The sequence below is a fragment of the Lissotriton vulgaris genome, chromosome 12, assembly GCF_964263255.1.
Source record: "Lissotriton vulgaris chromosome 12, aLisVul1.2, whole genome shotgun sequence".
NCBI classification, from domain to species: Eukaryota; Metazoa; Chordata; class Amphibia; order Caudata; family Salamandridae; genus Lissotriton; species Lissotriton vulgaris.
The window spans coordinates 719048609-719069679 of record NC_141700.1 but is presented as its reverse complement, the minus strand read 5'-3'; the positions used below and the strand labels follow the sequence as shown (position 1 = coordinate 719069679).

The following is a 21071-nucleotide window of genomic DNA, read 5'->3' as shown; positions in this document are numbered from 1 at the left end:
TAGTCAGAACTGAAGAGTGGACGCCAAGGGCTAGTAGGCTAGCAGGATCTCTTTATAACAGAAGCTTTAGGAAAGGAAATGCAAACCACCAGAGCAAGTGCAGGGGGAGTAGAGCAACAGCTAATATGAGATGAAGGGCTTAGAAAGAAATAGCTGGAACTAAGAAGTGATGATTGTGAGAAGTTGGCCTGATATGTGATGTTCACTATTCTAGTGGGCACCCTGCATCAGTCCAAACAACTCTTATGGTGATGGTTGTAAAGTCAACCTTATAGACCAGCTATCCTAGAGGTAGCATGGACAAAGCAGTCTTAGGCTAAAACTTCTGAGGGCATGTAAAGCCAGCTGTTTTATCATATGTAACCCTTGAATACCAAATGAAAGGACACCAACACAGGATATATATAAAATATATATGTATTTATTTCTAAACAACCCCTCTGAGCTCTTTATGAGATCAGAGGCATAAGCACATAACAAGATACTTAATTATCATACAATAAGTTGCACAATTTACAGTAGCACCCTAGGGGCACGTCAAACCATATACTAAAATAGTGGTATAAGAACCACGTCAAGAACAAAGGATAGACCTAGGGCCTAGGGAATCGCTGGGTCTACACTGTACTACCAAAGGTTAGGAAGTAGGAGGCCCACGGGAGGCGTGTGCAGTGTCTTTACACGCACACAAGTTACCATAGAGTTAGAATGGGAATAAAAGAATTGGAAACTAGTTCTTTTAGGTCACTTCCGGATGGACTAGGAGAAAGCTACTTGAAAGTTAGACACTAGGATAGTTAATGCCCACAGGAGCACCGGAGTACTCGCGTTACCTCACCCACAGGAAGCGGGTGCATAGGTGTCAAAGTGTGTCGGGTTTCGTCGCTGAATCCTATGGAGCCTTGAAGAAAGATGCTGCATGCGACCAGGAGAAAAGTGTCCGGTTGGATCCAAGGACGGATCAAGGATGAAGAGTACCTGAAAGCAGAGGGGACAGAGTCTGGGTCACTAGCCAGTGACTAGGAATGAACCAGGAAGGAACCAGGCGATGTCGCAAACCAATCAGGTGATGTCGTGAAGCTTGTCTCTGCAGCCACGTGGACCAGAGGTTTCGACGACAATCAGGAGTCAGGAACGGACTGTCCCACAAAGGCTCTCGCTGTCGGTGGTGTCGGCTTCCAGATTGGACTCAACAAGCCTTGGCTAAGGCAACGCACGCAGGAATCAAAGATGGCTTCTTAATCAGACCAGCAAGGTCTGATGGGCTTCTCTTTTTCAGGGAAGCAAGGGACAGTCTGGAGCAACCAGACCAGTGGTGTAGATTCAAGGTTTTGTCATCACAGAGGCAACTAGCCAATGGGCAAGTGACTGGACAGATGCATCAAGCAGGAAAATGCAGAAGGGATCCACGCAGAACTCGTGGAGTGTGGAGGGCTGATCTTCGGTGCAGTTGGTGCTTGGGTCTAGGGATTCTTAATCCCCAAGGCACAACTTCGAAGGTACCTCAGAAGTTGCATGGAAAGCAATATGCTGGGTTTCCAAGATGGCCAGTCCCACGTCTCACGTCGCCTCCACGGGTCTCAGCTTTGCTGTGGCTGTGGATCCTGCTGAAGGGAGTCTGGAAGTCCGGGTCTTGTCAGGCTCTGTGTTCGGGCTCCGGCGGGAGCGACGACAAAGCAAACCGTTGATCACTTGATGGCGCCTGCTTGTGCAGGGTGGTCACTCCTTGACCACAAGGGAGATTCTTCAGTCTTCTATCTTCAAGTAGAACGTCGAAGGTCGAGAGTTTCATTTCAAGTTTCAGTCAGGATTAATCTAAAGTCTTGGGACTCAGCTCCTACCTATATACCAAATTTAGGGTCTGGATTACCTGCTACGTCCCTCCTATGGGTTGGACCAGGGAAGGGGGTGGTTACACCCCTTTCCCTTTGTCCAGTTTCGGCCAGAGCTGGGGCTGGAGTGCCCCAGCACCGGTTTGAACTGGACTATGCATGGGACACCTTGTGTGCCCCAGGCAGTGTCTCATTCCTTTCAGCCCTCCCTGCCCAATACACTAGAGCCTGTCTGGGGTGGTGCTAGCACCTCCCAATACAGGAAACCTATTGTCCAAGCCTCCCTCACTGGAAGGACAGCAGCAGGAGGTCAGACTTGTGTCTGTGGCAGCAGCATCCATTTTGTGATGCTGAGGCTCTGGTTAACTTTAACCGGGATTAGTAGGAACAACATGTCTTCTACCTCTAGAAGGGTGGAATGCTACCCCCGTCGCCAGAACTGGTAGTATTCCAAAGCCTATGACACCTTACACGACATGTTTTGATAAAGCCAAACCAGAGTTAGCATTTAACCGCGAGGTTCATAATACACTTAAGAGTATATGGTATGGCTATATCCTAGAACAGCTATAAGGACATGGTTCTGAAAGCTGCAGCCAGGCTCAGCTCATGCTAGAGCCTCATCTCACATAAAACCAAGCACTCTGCCTCCAGGATTGTTAAGCCCTGCCATAGGAGTGACTTATAGGTGTATATGTGCCTAGATATAAGGTTAGATATAGGAATACTATATCTAAGCAAGGGGTGATCACACGACCTTGCCCCAGCTGGGTGATCAGCCAGTTGTGTCACTTTGGACGGACAGCCAGGGGTGTCAAAAGATATGCTGCAGCCCCTGGTAGGCCTTGAATGCACCTATGCCCCGCGTATCTATAGTACACTGTACAGGGGCTCATAAGGTGACCCAATATCCAATTGGAGATGTACCTAAAGTACATGGAGTCCATTTTATAGTTAGAGCAGATAGCCTGGGGCCCTGATTAGCAGAATCCCAGGCCAACTAATTCGAAAACCAGCTAAACACTAGGCAAAAAATCTGGGGTAACCATAGTCAGGTATCCACCTTCCTACAATTATGATGGCGTGCGAGCCCTCTGAGGGGCAAGAGGCACACGCTGGGTGATATGGTAGCTAGCGAATGGTGTGAATCAAAGGTAAAGTTTAATAAGCACACAAGATAATATAAAAAAGTGCCTACCAGTGAAGACTGATTCTCATCAGAAGCATGGCTGAAGATCTAGAGTGAGCCAGGGTCAACATCAGCTCAAGTATGAGCTTCTGTATAAGAAAAAAATAAACATCCCACGAGAGGGACAGGTGACGGGCCACCGGACAAAGGAAGAGTGGGGAGAAGCCAGGATTGGTTAAGAACATGGAATGGGGCACGGGGTGACACACTATAAAGGTATAATCATATTTCAGAAGTGTATCAAACCTATCACTTGGTCTTTCCTGGTTCATGGTCAGGAATACATGATTTGGAGCACGAAATCAAAACAGAGTGGTCAGCATTACTGAATGTATATATGTCTTTATGATATACCGAAATGTAAAACATTATGACGGATGAATCATTATTTAAAAAAAAAAAAGCCATGTCACTCCACACTGGATCATGATCAAAGATGCTCATGTAATTTAACTGTGCCTGACAAATGTATTATTGAATGTATATATGTCTATATGCTAAACTGAAGTATGAAACATAAACGACTGATGAAACTCTACTGTAAAGCGCTCTGACACCCTACACTGGGTCATGTTCGCGCTATATAAAACACTAAATAAATAAATAAAATAAATAAAAGCATCGGACGGACAACCCTAACCAAAAACAGATGCACGAGCCAAACAGCAACACTGGAATTAGGGATACAAAGGGACAGGAAAGATTAGGTAAAAATGAGATAGTAAAGACAAGGGGAAGGTGGTGAGAAAGTAGGGAGATATATTCCCTCTTTTTCCCTGTGTCCAAAATGTTATTTGTCTCCATGCAGTGATAAGAAAAAGACAATTTAGTAAAACATGCAAAGAGACATTCTATTGTTTTCAGAAGCATCTTTTTTCTCCACATACCCTGGCTAAAAACATTTGCAACAGACTTTCATGAAACAATTTGATGGAGCAATCAGGCAAACCAAGCTATATTATCTGTTAATGTTAAAGATATTAAGGTTCTTTATTTCCTTGACACATGAGTATCATTATGGCAAAGAGGCTAAAGTCAGATTGGGTACACAAAATATTAACTAGTTACCAGCACGTTTTTCTTGTAACAATGGTGATTTTTGAAGGGGGGCAGCCTGAACTATTCCCGCCGGTGCGAAGAGATGTCTGCAGATATGTTACTCTGGATATGTGCATTTATGCTCATCTCTGTCAAGGCTTGTTTTTACGCATTCTCCTAGTTAATAGGTTGAAATGTGCATAGTCTTATTCTTTCTGGTGTGCTACTCACATTCACCTGATTCTAATCTTTGTTCTTAGGTCTCTCACCTCTTCATTTATTAAAGACCCAAAACAACATCTGCTCCATCAATGGTCTACACCAGGAATAAAGGGGTACAAACTAGTACACCTTTCTAAATAGATCAAAGAAAAGGACACATTTTATGATCATGTCATTAATTTGCAAAGATTGTTTATTAAAGTCTCTTACAAGCACGAACAGACAAGCAGTGTGCCTACATTTGTATTCCACAATATTGTTTGTTCAGTGATTTCTCTAATGGTGACAGGTCTGCATCAATTACATACATCTCTTTCTCTCAGCGATTCAATGTTATCTCTAGGTTTCTTCATCTTTTAAGTACATCCAAGACAGTTGTTTGGAAGATGCCAGATTCCAATTAGATCTTGTTTGTAAATAAAATACCGTACTTTCTGTGAATGCTTATCTCTCTCGCTTCACTGAACCTATTGCAAAAACAGACTGTTTCTGTATTTACTCCTGTAACACTGGAACTCTTGAAGTGACCACTCACCAAGGTCCAGTGATGCTGATACTTGACTGGTCAGAATCTAGAACAGAGTGGGATGTGGGCCAAGAAATGCAATTTACTGACTAGGCAGGAGCGTCGGATGCTGGTTGTTTGGTTAGTTGCAGTTATATGGAGACACTGTTCTCAATCACTTTGGGGTTCATGTAGTTGTACTTGACAGGCAGGGATGCGTTTCTGCTTTCAATCTCTGCAGATATCTGGGACAGGCGTTCCTGGAAGGCCTTGATGCACCGCTTGGGTTCCTCCTCTGTAAAAAGTTCATCAGGATATGTGCCTAAAGGCCTCTTAAAAAAATAAAAGAAACATTTATTATCATAAATCAAGAGAATGTATGAGGGAGGCAACAAAAAAAGCAAGAAATGCTGGTGGAAGCTTTCTAAGTGATCATGTTGGTTTACGGCAGCCTAAACATGAAACCAGCTTTACCTGTTTCCCTCACCTCCAACTCTGGGTCTCAAGGGTCTATCCTACGCCCACTTTTTATTCTCAGTATGCACCTGCTTCCTTGATGACCTCACCTGTAACTGCTCTTGTTGTCTTTACACTGATTATACAAATAGTAACCTTTTACAACCTCTACCCATGAATGCTCTCATGTCTTTTGTTTAATTCCACCCCCCTCCCCGCCCCCCCCCCCCCAAAGTCTGAGGGTCTTCACTTTCTCTCCACCTCCACACCGGCATCGCAGATTCCAGTTGATAGACTTTCATTAAGACATTGAGGGGCAGATTTACAAGCCCATTGCGCCTCTTTTACGCCGCCGTTGCATCACTTTTGTGAGGCAGCGGCAGCGCAAAAGATGTGCCATGGTGCGGGGTATTTTACAATGTGATGCATCTGGAAGATGCGTCACATTGTAAAGCCCTGCGCCATAAGGAGGCGTTCAGGCGCAGAGGGGGGGTGGGTGTTCCTGCACTGGAACGACTCCTAAAAGTGGCTGAGTGAAATCTACAAGATTTCACTCAGTCACTTTTAGGCCAATGCTGCGTCAAAAACCTGCGCCTGCTTGAAGCAGGCGTAAGGCTTGACGCGGCATTGGACAGATAGGGCCCCCTAGAGCATTGCTGGAGCTGCGTCGCGCTTGCGACGCAACTCCAGCAATGCCTCGCCTTTACGGCACAAATGCGTCACGCATCTGTGCTGTTTTTGCCCCATGGTGCGCCACATTGTAAATGTGTTCCTTGTACTGGGGTGAATGTATGACATTGTTCTACATTCTGTCCATCAACTGTGTTTTTTGCATTGTAAATGCGGCACACCATGGGTGGCGGTGCTGTGGTGCACAATAACTTGCGCATCACTGGGGATGCACCAGTTATTGTAAATCTGCCCCCTAGACTATCTCATACTCAGCCAGAAACCTTGGGGTTCACTTTAACTCTTCTATTATCACAGACACTGCTGGACGCGATCACGCTAAATATAAGAGAAATAGCCAGGTCTTATTTTTAACACCACCAAGACCAATTAAGTCAGTAACAGTTTGTAAATTAGATTAGCTACTCAGTACCCACCCTCAAAAGCCCTTCTCCCCACTAGACAGGGTTCAGAACTGTGCCTGCAAAAACGTACTCAACCTCCCAAGACACAAGCTCACCACTTCCTTTCGCAGAAAGATGGGAGGCTCATGTCGAAAATTCGACCCTCTACAAAACCTTTGCAGACACATAAAAAGAGGTCACTCCCCCTCCAGGAATTTACTATCAGAACTTGCTGTCAACATCCAAACCACAGGGTACAGGGCCCAGAGTCTGATGGTGCCATTCTAGGCCACATCACTTGAACTGCTTCAAACTAATGTCCCACACTCACTGTTTCCAAAACCACTCTGAAATGCCACCTCATGAGTCTATTAAAGAACAATTAAAGAAGCACACGGTGCAAAAATGAAAATTACTCTACCTAGTTACTATGCCAAACATAATTGCATTATTGTTGGCGTGTTGCATTCCTATTGCAAAAGCAGCTGTTTTATTCAAAGCGTGAATCACCTCTCTGGTTTATTTATTCCATCAAACTGAATTATCTATGTAACAATCCACCTTACAGAAACAGTGTTGGACAAAATGTCATGCCAGGTATTCCTAAGTAAATAACTCACAAGGAGGTACTGTTAATCCATAACTCGAGACTCCTAACATACACAAGGAGAGTAAGGAATGCTTACCATGTCACCGGGCTCATCACTCAGGACCCTGACAGTCAACATCAAGCTGGCAGTAGCGCCCACATCAGGCAAGATCTCGAGCACACTTTCCAGGGTCGCCGTGCCTTTGGTCTTGGGGGGAGGTTGGCGCATTGTCCCAGGAGTGTTCGGCATCCAGGAGATGAAATCAAACTAAAGTGGCACAAGCCCAAAAGAAAGAAAAAGCTACATTTGAAGGCTGCAATCATTTAATTAATTAGATTTATATAGCACAACCAGACCCAGGGTTGTCAGACTGCCATATAAAAAACCTAGTTCACTGTAAAAGGCAAGAGTTCAGTGCAGGACAAATGTGATTGCTAGGTATACAATCACCATTAGAGAGGCTGAAAAAGTCTGGGCCATATTATCAAGGAAGCTGCGGTAGTTCACACATCTAACCTGGGTTTCGATTGAAGTTCAAATCACATATTATCAAGCCCATTATCGCCGCTTTATCAGCAGTTTCCTTGATAATATGGCCCTCTGTGTTTTAATGAAGAGTCAGAATATCAGCGAGAGTTTATACACAAGGAATTATCACAGACCAAGGGGTAATTCAACAAACATTGAGTCTCCTCCTTGAGGAATCCATACTCAGCTGGTAGTGTGCCATCTTTCCAAACGTTGCCTGGTTACTAGGGTGCAATCAAGGAAAACACCTGCACAATGACCCACCATGAGTAAAGGCTTCCACAATTGTCTACATTCAGATTTGTGCTCCTGTCCAAAGTGCACTGGGCACATTGGTGAAGTCTTTTTTTTCTAGGAAAACTTGAACTTCCCCTTCCAGAGCAATGCCCTCTGGTAGACCTCTGGACCTCCTCGGGTCAGCTTCTAAAGTCACAAACACAATGTGCTCTAATTAGCCCCTTGGTTTTTTTAAACTATTTTATTTTGCAAATTCCCAAAAAAAGAAGTAAACAAGACCCATTCTACAAATCTGCCAGGGATAAAGATTCTTGTTCAGTAAAAAAAAAAAAAAACAAGAGATTAAAAGTGGACGAAATAGCATAACATCCACACCCGGGCATTTTGGGAATAAACGATTCTGCGCCATGCTGTCCCACCATGGGCACAGACACAGACATTACATTTCATCAGATCCCGCCACACGGTCAGAAGCGGACATAATGTGGATATCAGAGGTGATTATTCCCTTGGACATTGTCATATGAAGCCCTCCCGCCCAGTGCTGGTGCTTGATATGGGCAGTAAAGGGGCGGCATTTAACGTTGAATTTAGCCACCCGGTCCGGATAATAGCAGTCAATTTCTCCATTGTGTAAATGGGCCACACCTTTCCCCACCACTTATTTAGGAGGAGGTTGCTTCCACATCTGCACAAGGCAGGTCCTTCACCAGCTGTGCTACAGAAGATCAGCAGTGCCCAAGCAAAGGGCTCAAAAGGAGCAAAGGCCCAGTATGTCCAGCTAGGCACAGGAGTCCTCATCAATCAGCTCGGATGTGTACACCACCAACAGCATTATGCCCACACAGTCACTGGCCCAAAGAGATGATCTGCAGGGAGCAGTCTGAAGGGTGTCAGATCATCTCACTGTGAAGAATGTGCTCAAAGTAGCACTCCAAAAAGTGGATAAACACACCCCAGAGGCCAGTATGGTGTACATCATAGGTCTCGGTGAAAGCATAATCGATACCCCACACAACCTCTCATAGATGGGGGGGTCGCCAACCCCCAGCAGTCCCAAGCACATCAAAGGGCCCATCCTCGCAGATCAGTACTATTCCTCCTATGCACTCCCCCACTCAGGCCTCAAAGCCAAACCTGGTATAGCCTTGGTGTATCACAGGCCCAAGCCGATCATAAAGGTAACCTTGGGAGGGGGCCATGGCCAAAGTGATCCCGCCAGAATCATGGTAAAGGCAGGGGCCAGTGTGCCCCTATCATGCTCTCTCTGGCATCCATGAACAAGCTGTATGCTAAGTAAGGCTTATGTCCTGCTATACAACTGAAAGCAAAAAAACTATTGTGAATAACTTATAACATGCAAGGAATAAATAGCTATGCTGCTAAAATAGCTGTGATGTAGTCTAGGAGATTTCTGCTATGATGCTTGATAGCAGAGACTTTGGAAGCTCATTGATTATAATTATGGACACAGTGCTTTAGTGCATGCACTATCTGATTGTATAAAGTTCATTATTTCACTTCTCAAATGCTGTAGAATAAAGCATCACAGTTTCCTCAGTTCTGCACTTTAGGAAGAGAAATTGCACTTGTTTTTATGTTATTATTCTCTCTTTTAAGTTGTACCTCATACGTGATGTGCAGACGTTGCGGCCGCCATAGTCCTATAAAGATGGCCACACGCTGCAAGAGTGAGGATTATTGCTGTTCGTAAGCAGCTGCGTTGTGCCTATAAAGGCAACCCTCCCCATCCTTGCAGAACTCAGCATGCTATTGAAAAACATAATGATGCAACACAATTTTGCTGGGAAAAGTTTGCTGCAGGTTTATTCCATACAAAGTATGCTAATGTGGTGGGTTGAGTTACAGGCGATCCAAGGGCTGGTAGCAGTGACTGGCCTAAACTGTCCTGCCCGCCTGAAGAGACAAATTGCACTGTAGCCAACCCAATCAGTGCTACCAGTTATTTTATTTATTTATTTAATTTCTTATATAGCCCAAGAATAGACTCCTTACGGGGTATCTCCGCGCTTTGCTCGTTTCAGATGTGCATATGGAGGAGTTGTAAGTGAGCTGAAATCTGGTAAACAGAACGATCCAGTTATGTTTCAAGGAACAGTATGGTTTTTAATTTCTTCCTGAAAGCAAGGTGGTTGGAAATTTGTCTTATGCTGAAGGGCAGGTTGTTCCATAGGGTGGGCCCCACCAAAGAGAAGGCACGGCCGCCCTGTCTGTTTTTTTTTACAAGAGGGGTTTTTATCAGCAATTGGTTACTTGAGCGTAGGGATCTGTCTGGTTTGTAGGGATGTAGTGTTTGACTCTTTTGGACGGTGCAACAGATTTTAAATTTAACACGTTGCCGTATTATGAGGGGATTCCCCCCCTTGAATACTGTGTACCACTGATCCGCCATATTACTCATGCCCTTTTAAGGGCAGAGCATTGAAAAGCAAGCCCCCGGTTGTTCAGGCTTACAACCGCCAAAAGGACCAGCGGGGCACCAATGATTTTCCTCCGGGATCTGCAATAAAGACTCCTGGGGTTCGGCCCAGGCACCCCTATTGTGCTACTGAAGAGGTACCCTTCTGTACCCTTCCACCTCCAGGTCGCCCTGTAACTACACCTGCAACACAAATGAAAACATTAAGCAGTCCTACCTAGATGTGCTCTACAGCCCAGGCTGGGTATGCAGTAGGGCGGGAGACGGCGTGTCCTGAGCTAAAGAGGTCGCCAGATGGACGGGAGCAGGTATGAGTACCTGAGCCCTGCCATCCGTGTGCGGGAAATGATGCAACGTCCACGCCAGACTTGGAGACTCCTCCCAAGGGTCCCCTTGGCTCGAGGGGGGTGGCAGCGTGCCTAATGAGGTGGCCACCCTTTTGAGGTGGGCCACTGCGGGAGCAGTTGACAGCCTCTTGGTGCCTATATAGGCAACCCTCCACACCCTTGCAGAACTCAGCATGCAACTGGAATAAATAATCCTGAAACACAATTTTGTTGGGAAAAGTTTACTGCAGGTTTATTCCTTACAAAGTATGCCAATGTGGTGGGTTAACTAACAGACGATCCAAGGACAGGCAGTGGTGACTGACCTAAACCGCACTGCCCACCTGAAGAGCACAATTGCACCATGGCCAACCCAATCGGTGCTACCAGCTATGAGGGGATATTCCCCGTGAATACCATGAACCACAGGTCTACCACTTTACTGACGCCCTTTTAAGGGCAGAGCGTTGCAAGGCAAGCCCCCGGTTGTTCAGGCTTATAACGCCCAAAGGACTCTTGGGGTTTGATCCAGGCACCCCTATCGTGCTCCTGAAGAGGTACCCTTCTATACCCTTCCACCTCCATATTGCCCTGTAACTCCGCCAATGCTGTCATTTTACTTCACTTGCACCCAGATGTTTCCAGCGCCTTTCCAATATCTAATAGAACCGATCAATGCCCACCTTAGGCAGGTGCACCCCGTCCTCCTAAAAATACCCTTTGGTGTTGGCTTGTGTTAGCCCATGTCTGATGAAGCCAAACCCCTCTGCTCCGTAAACTTGCGCATGGCGTGGTTTACCCTTCTTCGGCAATGTTCTATAGCCACCCCGACTTGGCACCCTGCCAGACCCTACGCATGACTATCTCTGATCACTATAGCTCACATTGACCAATGTATTTGCTGATTTCACCCATATCAGCGTTCATTGCCTGTAACAATGCCCCTCTCCCCATAACCGTATGGTCGTTGCCTCCAAGGTAGATGACCAAAATGTTCGGGGGCCCTCCCCACCCAGCAAGTCTCTGGTACACTTTGTTGAGCAAACTGTGCCATCACATGCAATGTACAAGTGGCCGATCACCCACACCTTGAACCCTGGTGAAAGTAAAGGGATGCAAATTTTCACATGCTAATTAATAATGTTTGCACATTACACACATCAAACTCGAGTAGAAAAATTATAACACTGCAAACAACACTGTACAATATACAAAACACTTCTGGAAAAACCCCAACTGTTTCGCCTTGCCATCCCCTATGGCCCGTTAAAACCATCATGGGCGAATGTAGCGCTCATAACAGCGTGAGTCCCGACGTCCCACCTTTTTAATGTGCTCAACTGGGAGACCAATCTTGAAAGCTGATGTGGCCGCTCCAACGTAATGAATGACTAGAAAATTGTTTGCGTGGGTGAGTTTGTCCTGATGACACCAGTCAAGACCTCATAATCCAGTCCACCTGGCCTTTTGTGAGGGGCACCAGGTCTGCATGAATTATGAAATACCCTGCTGAGCTGATGGCTAAATAATCACTGACCAGCCGAACTGGGCGGCACCTTCTGTCCCCTAAGGGCTGTAACACTACTTCTTTCCCCTTGCCCCCGCCCGGTCTGTTTTGGCTCTTCTGATGTGCATCCTTGAAGAAATACTTTTCAACTGGATATTCTGACAGCATAAAGTGTCCCCTGACCCATCCTTTTTCGACCTAGCTCCACGTTCATTGATTCTGAGGGCCCCCAAAAATGCCAGGCTGAATGCAGCCGCAAAGTGACTGGCCTCAAAAGGTGAATATGTGGCCTTGTGAACAGCCTCTTTGGCCGCCAATGGCACGTGCCATGCCAAGGAGCATTGGACCGATACTAAGGGGGCAACTGTAACCAACGGCAGCCAATCTGCCACCATGGAAGTTGCTTTAGTTGCCTCACTCACCTAAGTGTTGGGCCTGCCATCTTGGGAATTGATCGGTAGGTCCAGTATCACACATTGTGCGCTGGGCCATAGATTGCCTGCTGGGAGGACAGGGGTAGTAGTACTTGTAGGGGTTGACTAATCAATGCTGGGAGCTGCTGCTTGCTGTGTTGTTACTAGTGGCCTGGGCCTGTGTTGAGAAATGTTTCTTTAATGTAATTTGTAATGATTTTAAGTACTCATACAATAAAACTTGAACTTGTGAACTTGTGGCCTGTGTAATGTTGCCAGTGACTGCTTCTCAGGTTGTGCCACTGGAGACACCTTGGTGGGAGAGTGGTGACTGGACTCTGTGTATGCTTGGCACTGGCATGCTTGCCCCATACCTTTGCCATTACATGTGCCACTCCTCCCAATGCAGCTGTGTCCACGCGCGCTTGAGCTGGGGTCTTGGGTTAACAAAACTGGTTTTGAAGTCCGCCATAATGCTCAACATGTAGTCCATCAGCTGTCCCACTTTGACAATGTTTTCACTGCTGGCTGAGGTTGTGTCCACTGTGCTTGCCAGCACAGCCAAGGTCTCTGCTTTGAGCTGCAGTGCTATCGCTATGATTTTCGGTGCAGGTGCCTCTGCAGGGAATCCTTGATCGTAGGCCAGCGGGCCTATTTCGGACTCATAGGCCCTGCCTCAGCTGGCCCTGGCTGGGATGTCAATACAATCCCCGACTCTTCTGGATCTCGCATGTGGAGTATGCCCCTAGTTCACTCCAGTCTTTTTGCCTTTGCCATTTCCATGAAACTCACCCAAACGGCATCCTGTGACTTGCTCGGCTGGGAGTCACTGACAGTGGTCATCTGCGCAAACAGATGGGGTGATCCCTGTCTATCCATGCCCTTGCCCTGGAGCGCTAGAAACCCCTCGACAGATCCTGCAAGTATTGAGAAACGTGATAGAGGTTGGTCCCTGTACCCCAAATCGACCGCTTATCTGAGCAGATCCAGTACGCTTATGCTGCCCCAGGGTTTGTTCCTTATGAATGAATGAATGATTGAATGAATGAATGAATGAATGAATGAATTGGTACTTGTAAAGCGCATGGCTACCCGAAGGCCTCCCAGTGCTAGGAACCAAACCCACCCAGATGAGCGGCTTAGATGGCCGGAAACAAGAATGTTTTCAGCTGTCTGCGGAAGGACATAAGGTCTTCCTCCAAACGGATGTAGTTTTAAGGGCATTCCCAACTTTGCCATACTTACTTTTCCACTTTGTTTCAATACAAACAATGACCTGCTGAAGCATAGTCTGATGAGTCTGAGGTGTAAGAGATTGGTTATCATTCTACGCCAAGCTTACATGCACTACTCCAGGCACCAACGCCTGGGTCCACTCCCCAAGCCTTCCAACCCCAAACGGCCAACTTACCCTGTGCGTCTTAGTCCCTCTTGTTCACTGTGAGGGCGATGGCCTGTACGTGATGACCGAAATGAACACACTACCTTGACTGGAACAGAGAAGCGGGGTTTGCGTGATGAACAAGCTTATTAGTACCCTGTCGTGCCGGTCCCACTTGGAGCGCCCCAGAAGCTCCCACCTGGGGCGCATCACATACCCTAGGCTGCCTTGTACTAGGCACCAATGGTCAGGAAGTAGAACGTTCTCCCCCCACCCCCACTGCCACCCGCTAACCTTAAGGCATTTTGATACCTTGTCTCAGGGCAACATATAACTGCTATGGTCTGGTGGAGAGAGTTTCCTATGTCCTTTGTCTCGACCTTGAACATAACTGCCCCAATGCTTTCATCCTTTTTGCATTCAAGTAGCTGTCCAGGTTAATGAAAAACATTAGAAAACCATCCAAGACGTGCTTAACACAAACCAAGGCCCCAACTTCCCCTATTCACTGTAAGCAATATGACGCCAAGGTCGCTGTGCCGTATCTACTAAAACGATTTACAAATGCACCTTGGCCGATGAATGGCCTGGTCGTCTCTGTCCTCCTGTGGGTATTATGGACAATGCTGCAAAACAAATGTTACACTGATTCATTTATCTGGCGGATTAAAGCGTTCACAGAAATCTGCCTTGCACTGTTGGTGAGGACTGGCCCACCTCCTTGCAGTGGGCAGATAAAACGGGGGCACATAACCACATAAGACCATAATTACCTATATCACTGTGCCTCTAGGCAATGGTCTCAAGCATACATACATGTCAAGCCATCATCACTTTGCCATAAGGAGACTGCCCTACTACAGGTAGGGCGTCTAACTGGCACTGGTAAGCCTGAACACTCTCCTAACACTATATGCCAACACGTACCACTCACACATTGCACAGGTTGCACAGATCTTGAGTACCATTATTAAACAATAGTTTGGCTGCTGTCCTGTGTTTCTCAGCCCAGGCGGCTAAGAAGGATGATGCCCTTGTTACATATTGGTAGCAGCAGCCCACAAATCCATGCGACCACTGTTGATGCCCGGGATATTCAGGAACCTCACAACTAGCCAGGAAATGGTGCTGTGAGGAAATATCCCGCTGGGGCCACGCGGGCTGATGTACTGCTACTGGCAGGGGAACCACTGAGGTGGGAGCACCATGCAGAATCTCGAGGGTGCCATGGCCGCAGGTTCCCCCTGTAGGCCAGTACCTGAGTGCCCGCTCATACTCTCTCTCTCGAGCCCACTCTAGAGAACACTCTCTCTGGTGGTTGCTTGCATCTCCTGCTGAACCGCTAGTGCCTTGTGCATGCAGACCAACGGTCTGGTGCGTCGTCAAGAAACAATCATACATTTGAACCATCCCAGCCTTGTGGAGCTGCTGGGGCGGTACACAGACAAGCCTAAAGCAAAACAAGAGGGTCCGGTTCATCCCTTGGCCCCCTCGCTGGTGTAGCATAGCACGCTAGTGGGCCAACACTTAGGTCACCCCTCGGGAAAGTACGTGCTCCCCATCTCCACACCGCCCAACCGGGCCCCTAAGCGAGCAAATGCCTTAACTGCAGCACCTTAGACCTCCGTCTTACCCTTTGCGGGGGTTGAACCCACACCCTAGTCATTTACAGCCACTCTACTCCTGAAATTATGCTGGAGGGCCCAAGACACACTGGTATATGGCCTACAAGACAGGTGGGGGAGGGCGAGCACGAGGACCCCACACTAACTACCCGGTTAGCCCAACAATAAAAACAAACCCCAAGGGCTGGCTCAACCCCTTGGAATACCTTCTGGGTGGTTGACGTGCAGACAGGACTTGCCGGGAGGAGCTGGTGTAAAGCCCCCCCACCATGCATCTTGAGATTACGGCTGGCCACATTTCTCCCTGTGTCTTGTACAATAACGCCTCCCAGTGGACTATTCTCGCCTATCTTGGCGGGTGCCCCAAGAGACCAGGAAGGGGGAAATGTATTTAAAATCAGGAGCTTGGAATTGTTGCCACCCCTGTATCCGAACCCGAGCGACAGTGCCGCTCCCTTGTGCCCCATGTGCTTGCAACAGCTGCAGAACTGTGGTGGGGGAGCAAATTGTCCCATCTGCAAGAGACAGGGGACACCAAGAAGAAACAAGGATTTGCAATGCAATAGGTCTCGCATTTATGCGAGTTTAATCTATTGCCAAATGACAATATATTTAATTTATGTTTTATAAACCAAAATAAAAGGCATAGCCATTTACAATGCCAATAGCTCTAACTTGCATAACTGCAAGACCTATTGCATTGCCAATGCGTGTTACAATACTACTACAGATGTATTACAGCCTTGCCCAACACCTAGCAATCCGTCCTCCAGAAAATATGTTAAATTAAGAGTAGGCTTTGGTCTATTTATCTAAATGAGTCAGCTGATACTCTCCTAATGGACCTGTCCATACTGAAGAAAGTATTGCTCTCATACTCTCATACACAGCATTTAAAACTATTCTGAAAGAGTAGACAAAAGCACTGCCAAAATTAAGCAACATGGAAAAACTAAAGAACACACCAAAATTAGCAGCACTGATAATTTCATCGACTAATAATAACCTGTCCAGCTTGAAGCCACAACTATACCTTCAGTGCTCATTTGGGAAAGCCTGCCTTTAACAACTATTGGCTTCAAGGTTGATGGGTCATCAAATTATAGAAACTAACCGAAGCTGGCCCTCCCATCGCAAGATTGTGAAGTGCAGGCTGTGTGGCTATAAAACAATCTTTTAAATACTTATTTTGCTGTTGCCCGATGCTGCTCCATGCCAGGTGTATTCTGTTGAAACCCCACTTCCTAAGTCACAACATAAGAACCTGTAATGAGGCTAGGAATTTTGTTTTACTATGATGGAGCCAGTTGAACTGGCTAAATTTAATTAGTACATTAGAGAGGTACGTGATCTCCTTAAAGACCTCAACAAGACAAGCCTCTGCTGTTTGCCATGTGTAATAGTATGCACATTTTTTAGAACTTTGCAATAGAACGCACAGCATTTAAACATTGTCAAAAGCATTGGTTTCCTTTCCTTGCCTTTTAACAACCACTACGTATACCATCACTGGTGTCATGCCCAATCTTGCTGCTAAGGACCTCTTTCATGAACTTTTGCACATCATGGTCATTTCTTCTATCGTACAGCACTTTAATTTTGACTCCTACCTCCAAGTCTATTATTTTACTTCAATACTGCAGATAATCTTTCCATGCTTTTTCCCATTTTAAAATACGGTGCTATCTGTTCTATGGCAATTTTTGCTGCTATGATCCTACTACCTCATCTTATTAACCTCTGCACTCACAGCCACTTTTAGTAACTGCCAAGCACTCCAGTGCCTGCTGCTAATCTCAAGCCCTTTGGAGTGTATCAAATGTAATGTGATAATACAATTTTAACGTGTTTCTAATGGTATTTAACTTCTTTTATGTGCTTGTGTTACTCATACACTGATTTTTATCCATACCTCATGCATTGCTTCTGTTTAGAGAATTCACACTGTCATTGTAACAATTTTTATTAATCATACAATAAAAGTTATTGACTGACTGACATTCAGTTCTTAGAGGGTTCAGCTGCACAGGAATGGAATGCAAGGCTGGAATGTTGCGGGTAGAAGTTGGAGATGTTCTAAGGATAAACTTTATTGTACGAGGAAACTTTCGCGATTTGGTGGTGATCGTTGGTTGCTCCTGTGGACAAGTATTAAACTTAACATTAACCAAGGAACAGGAGTCTCATGATTAGCCAAGCTATACAATTGTGATTAGTTGATTAGGGGAGAGAGGTATGATGAGTCTTTGGGTTAAGGATTTGCACATTTATTATTCCAAAAACAGTTACCGACTGAGGCCATTACTTAAATGCACCCCTGCAGTCTAGCCCATAGTAGCCAAGTTCTTCCTAAATCATATTTGACTTATTGAACCAGAATGGCGTTTTAGGCAAAAGGACGTTAAATTTTGGAGCCAGTAGTTTTGATTGTAACACTGAAACGATGGGCTCAAACTATCTCAGAACATAAATAGCTGTTTAGTATATAATAGGATGTTGTACTTGGTAGCCGTTTGAGAGTTGAATGCCACACTCACCGCAATCTCAGCACGGTGCGAGAGAAACCGTCCAAGAAAGAATCCGTGCACAATAGAAGCTACTTGTGTTAGCGACTGTGCTGGATAGTAACACAACGAGAGGGTGGAGGGAGGGGCATAAAGCGGACGTGACATTCCATGACTAATGTACAGATCGAGTGGCTGTCCAGTGTAAGGTGGGACCACACACGCTGCTTGCGCGACACAGTCATGTTCCAGCCTTCTTCGTGAGAGATGAAGTCAGAAGTACTAACTCCCATTCATTTAAGCAAATGGTAACACCTATCTTGATTAAATCTAGAATGTATCACTCCGAAAAACAGGCTGACTCGAGTCGTTAGTTTCCTCCTGCTCAGTTACTCAATAGCGAATCTATTATAATCCAAACAATAAAGCAAGACTACTTCATTGGTTCAGTACACCTTGTATTTCAAACACAATTTAAATATTAGAAGCGAGGGTCTCTTATGTATACTTTGTTCACTAAGTAATGGCAGGGATAAACAGCACTTTACAGTCTTAGACCCCTAACCAATGAACAAACGACAAGACGTGCCATCAGCCAATCAATGAGGAAACACGTTTCCCACTGCCTCAAATTCAACAAGCGCGCGCCTCGCGCTGAAAGAGGAGATGGCGCTAGGGGGCGGGGACAGAGTAGGGGGCCTGCACCTGTTTCCCTTGTGGGAGCAAGCAGGAACCATCTGTTAATTAGAAATAGATGGTTTCAAAGCTCGCTCCCGCAAGGGAATCACCAAACATGCACGCGTTGCCATTGAAAGCAATGCAACGCGTGTACGTTTTTGGGCCAAAAACGGAATCAATTACTAAAGGTCTCCTCCTATCCAGCACATGCGCGCTGCATAGGCGAGACCTGAAAAAGGGGGGGCATAGGTAAATTCATGGCCAACTCTACTGACTCAACCAGAGCTCCTGCCCAGCAATGTGCAAAGAGATCCCCGAATAACTGCATGTCCCGAGCCAAAGAGGGCTCCAGATGGACAGGGGCAGATAAAAGTACCGCAGTCATGCCCTCCGCTCATCAGAAATGACTTAACATGCATGCCAGACTTGGGGACTCCTCTCCCTGGTCCCCTTGGCTCGAGAGGTGCAGCAGTGTGCCTAATGAGGCATTAAGGTGGCCCCATTTTTGAAGTGGCCCACTGCGTGAGCCGCGGGCAGCCTAATTTCCAGCAAGTGTTTCCTGGGGGCGTTTCATGTTACAGGTATTTCCCATCAGATGACCTGAATCAAGTGGGACATCTTCGTTCTCTCTGCTTGGAGCTTTCTCAAGTACTGTCAGCTTGGTGCAGGAATCCTGGAAGGAAAACCTGACGGTTCAGGTGTTTTTCTCCATGTGAATAGAAAAGGAGTGTTTCGTTAATATTTGAATTTCTAGGAACATATCCGGTGCAGTATATCTACCAGGCTTAAGAACATTGGAGATATATAAACAATAGTATGCTTGTGTGATCTTGACAATTAACCTCTTAGGCTTAACTTTTTGAACATTCTGGGATAAATTCAGAGCTACATACATATATTATGCTTCCTGAGATTCTTTTAATGTAGAACATTGCTATTGTTTTTCCATAAGATAAAGGAATGGCTTTCATATGTTAATGTGTTAATGTTAATGTTAATGTTAATTGTGTCTTTTATAGCGCTCGGCTACTCGAAAAGAGTGTCCCGGCGCTTTATTGACAAGCTGAAAAAGACAAACACAACACAGAGATTTAAGAAAACGGAGTCAGCAAAATAAAAGGGAGTCTAAGAGGCAAAAAGCCAGGTTTTCAGGCCCTTCCTGAAGGCCAGCAAGTTCGAGGTAATGCGCAGTGTCAGGGGCAGAGTGTTCCAAAGCTGTGGGGCCCGCAACCTAAAGGAGCGGCCTCCAATGCGGGCCTTCTTAACACGAGGAACAGTGACAAGAAACAGCGACTCTGATCTCAGAGATCGTGACGGACGTTAGAAGGCGAGCCTCCTTTGAAGGTATTTAGCCCCCGAGGCGTAGAGGGCCTTGTGTGCAAGAGTCAGGGCTTTAAAAAAACTATCCGCTTCCGGATAGGCAGCCAATGAAGGGACTGCAACAGGCCAGAGACTCTGACTCGCCTGTGCAGGCCAAAAATGGCTCGCGCTGCCGCATTCTGGACCACCTGCATCCGTTGCAGGAGATACTCCGGCAGGCCAAGGTATAGGACGTTGGAGTAGTCCAATCTTGAACCAATTAAGGCCTGTACCGTAGTCCTCCTATGATCCTCAGATAGCAAAGGAAAAAACTTCCGAAGCATCCTGAGGAGACCAAAACAGGTGCCAGTGAGGGCAAGGATCTGAGATCTTAAAGTCAGGCCGTTGTCAATTTTAATCCCCAAATTCTTAGCCAACTGAGACGATCGCACCGGAGGAGACATATCAGCGGGCCACCATACCTGCCAATCTGGATCGGATTGACAGCCGAAGAAGAGTACCTCAGATTTATCTGAGTTGCACTTGAGGCTGTTCAGCTGGAGCCATTCAAAAACAGCCCCAAGGCACTCAAGAATACTCTCTCCATCAAAATCCTCTCCTTTCCCACAGGTAAAGAGTAGCTGGGTATCGTCGGCATAGGATACGATCTGGGCCCGAAAGACTCAGCCAATGCCACCAGAGGGGTCATAAAGATGTTAAATAGAGTCGGGGTCAACACAGAGCCCTGCGGGACTCTGACTCCCAATGGCGGCATCTCAGCAGAGCTAAAGGCGGCCCAGACCGTTTGTCGACGGCCAGCCAGAAATGATCTAAACCAGCTAAGCACCGTCCCCCTCAGACCGATCTCATAAAGTCTGACGAGCAAACCCTCATGGGGGACGGTGTCAAAGGCCGCCGACAAATCAAGCATTATCAACATGGCAGATTGTTATAGGACAAGAGCATGCCTTTCTTCTTACAGGTAATCAAATACTACAGGTCAAAAACATATGTGCCAAATATAAAGCTATAATTGGGGTTCATAATACATTTGCTCACGTGTTGGATCATCTGCTTCAGGTCTCCCTTCCCGCTGTACCCTCCATAATACCCTTCACCTCATCTGGCCATTCTGATCACCTGTGTTTTAGAAATCAGCGTCAGAACTGCCAGAAGGTGGGCCTCTGGAGGGTACTGCTCCTGAGGAACATATCTTGCCTTGACAGTC

At 46.3% G+C, this 21071-nt stretch overlaps 1 protein-coding gene across 1 annotated transcript in view; it reads right to left on the bottom strand.

Annotated features, from left to right (window-relative positions):
* Positions 1-4440: 4440 nt before the first annotated feature.
* Positions 4441-21071, bottom strand: part of LOC147678113 (hydroperoxide isomerase ALOXE3-like) — a 310576-nt gene continuing 293945 nt past the window's right edge. Inside the window, exons 13-14 of the mRNA XM_086945972.1 lie at positions 7002-7172; positions 4441-5118 (exon numbers count right to left, since the gene is read on the bottom strand). Coding sequence (XP_086802098.1) covers positions 4939-5118; positions 7002-7172 — 351 coding nt within the window. The 3' untranslated portion in view covers positions 4441-4938. The remainder of the gene's footprint in view (positions 5119-7001; positions 7173-21071) is intronic.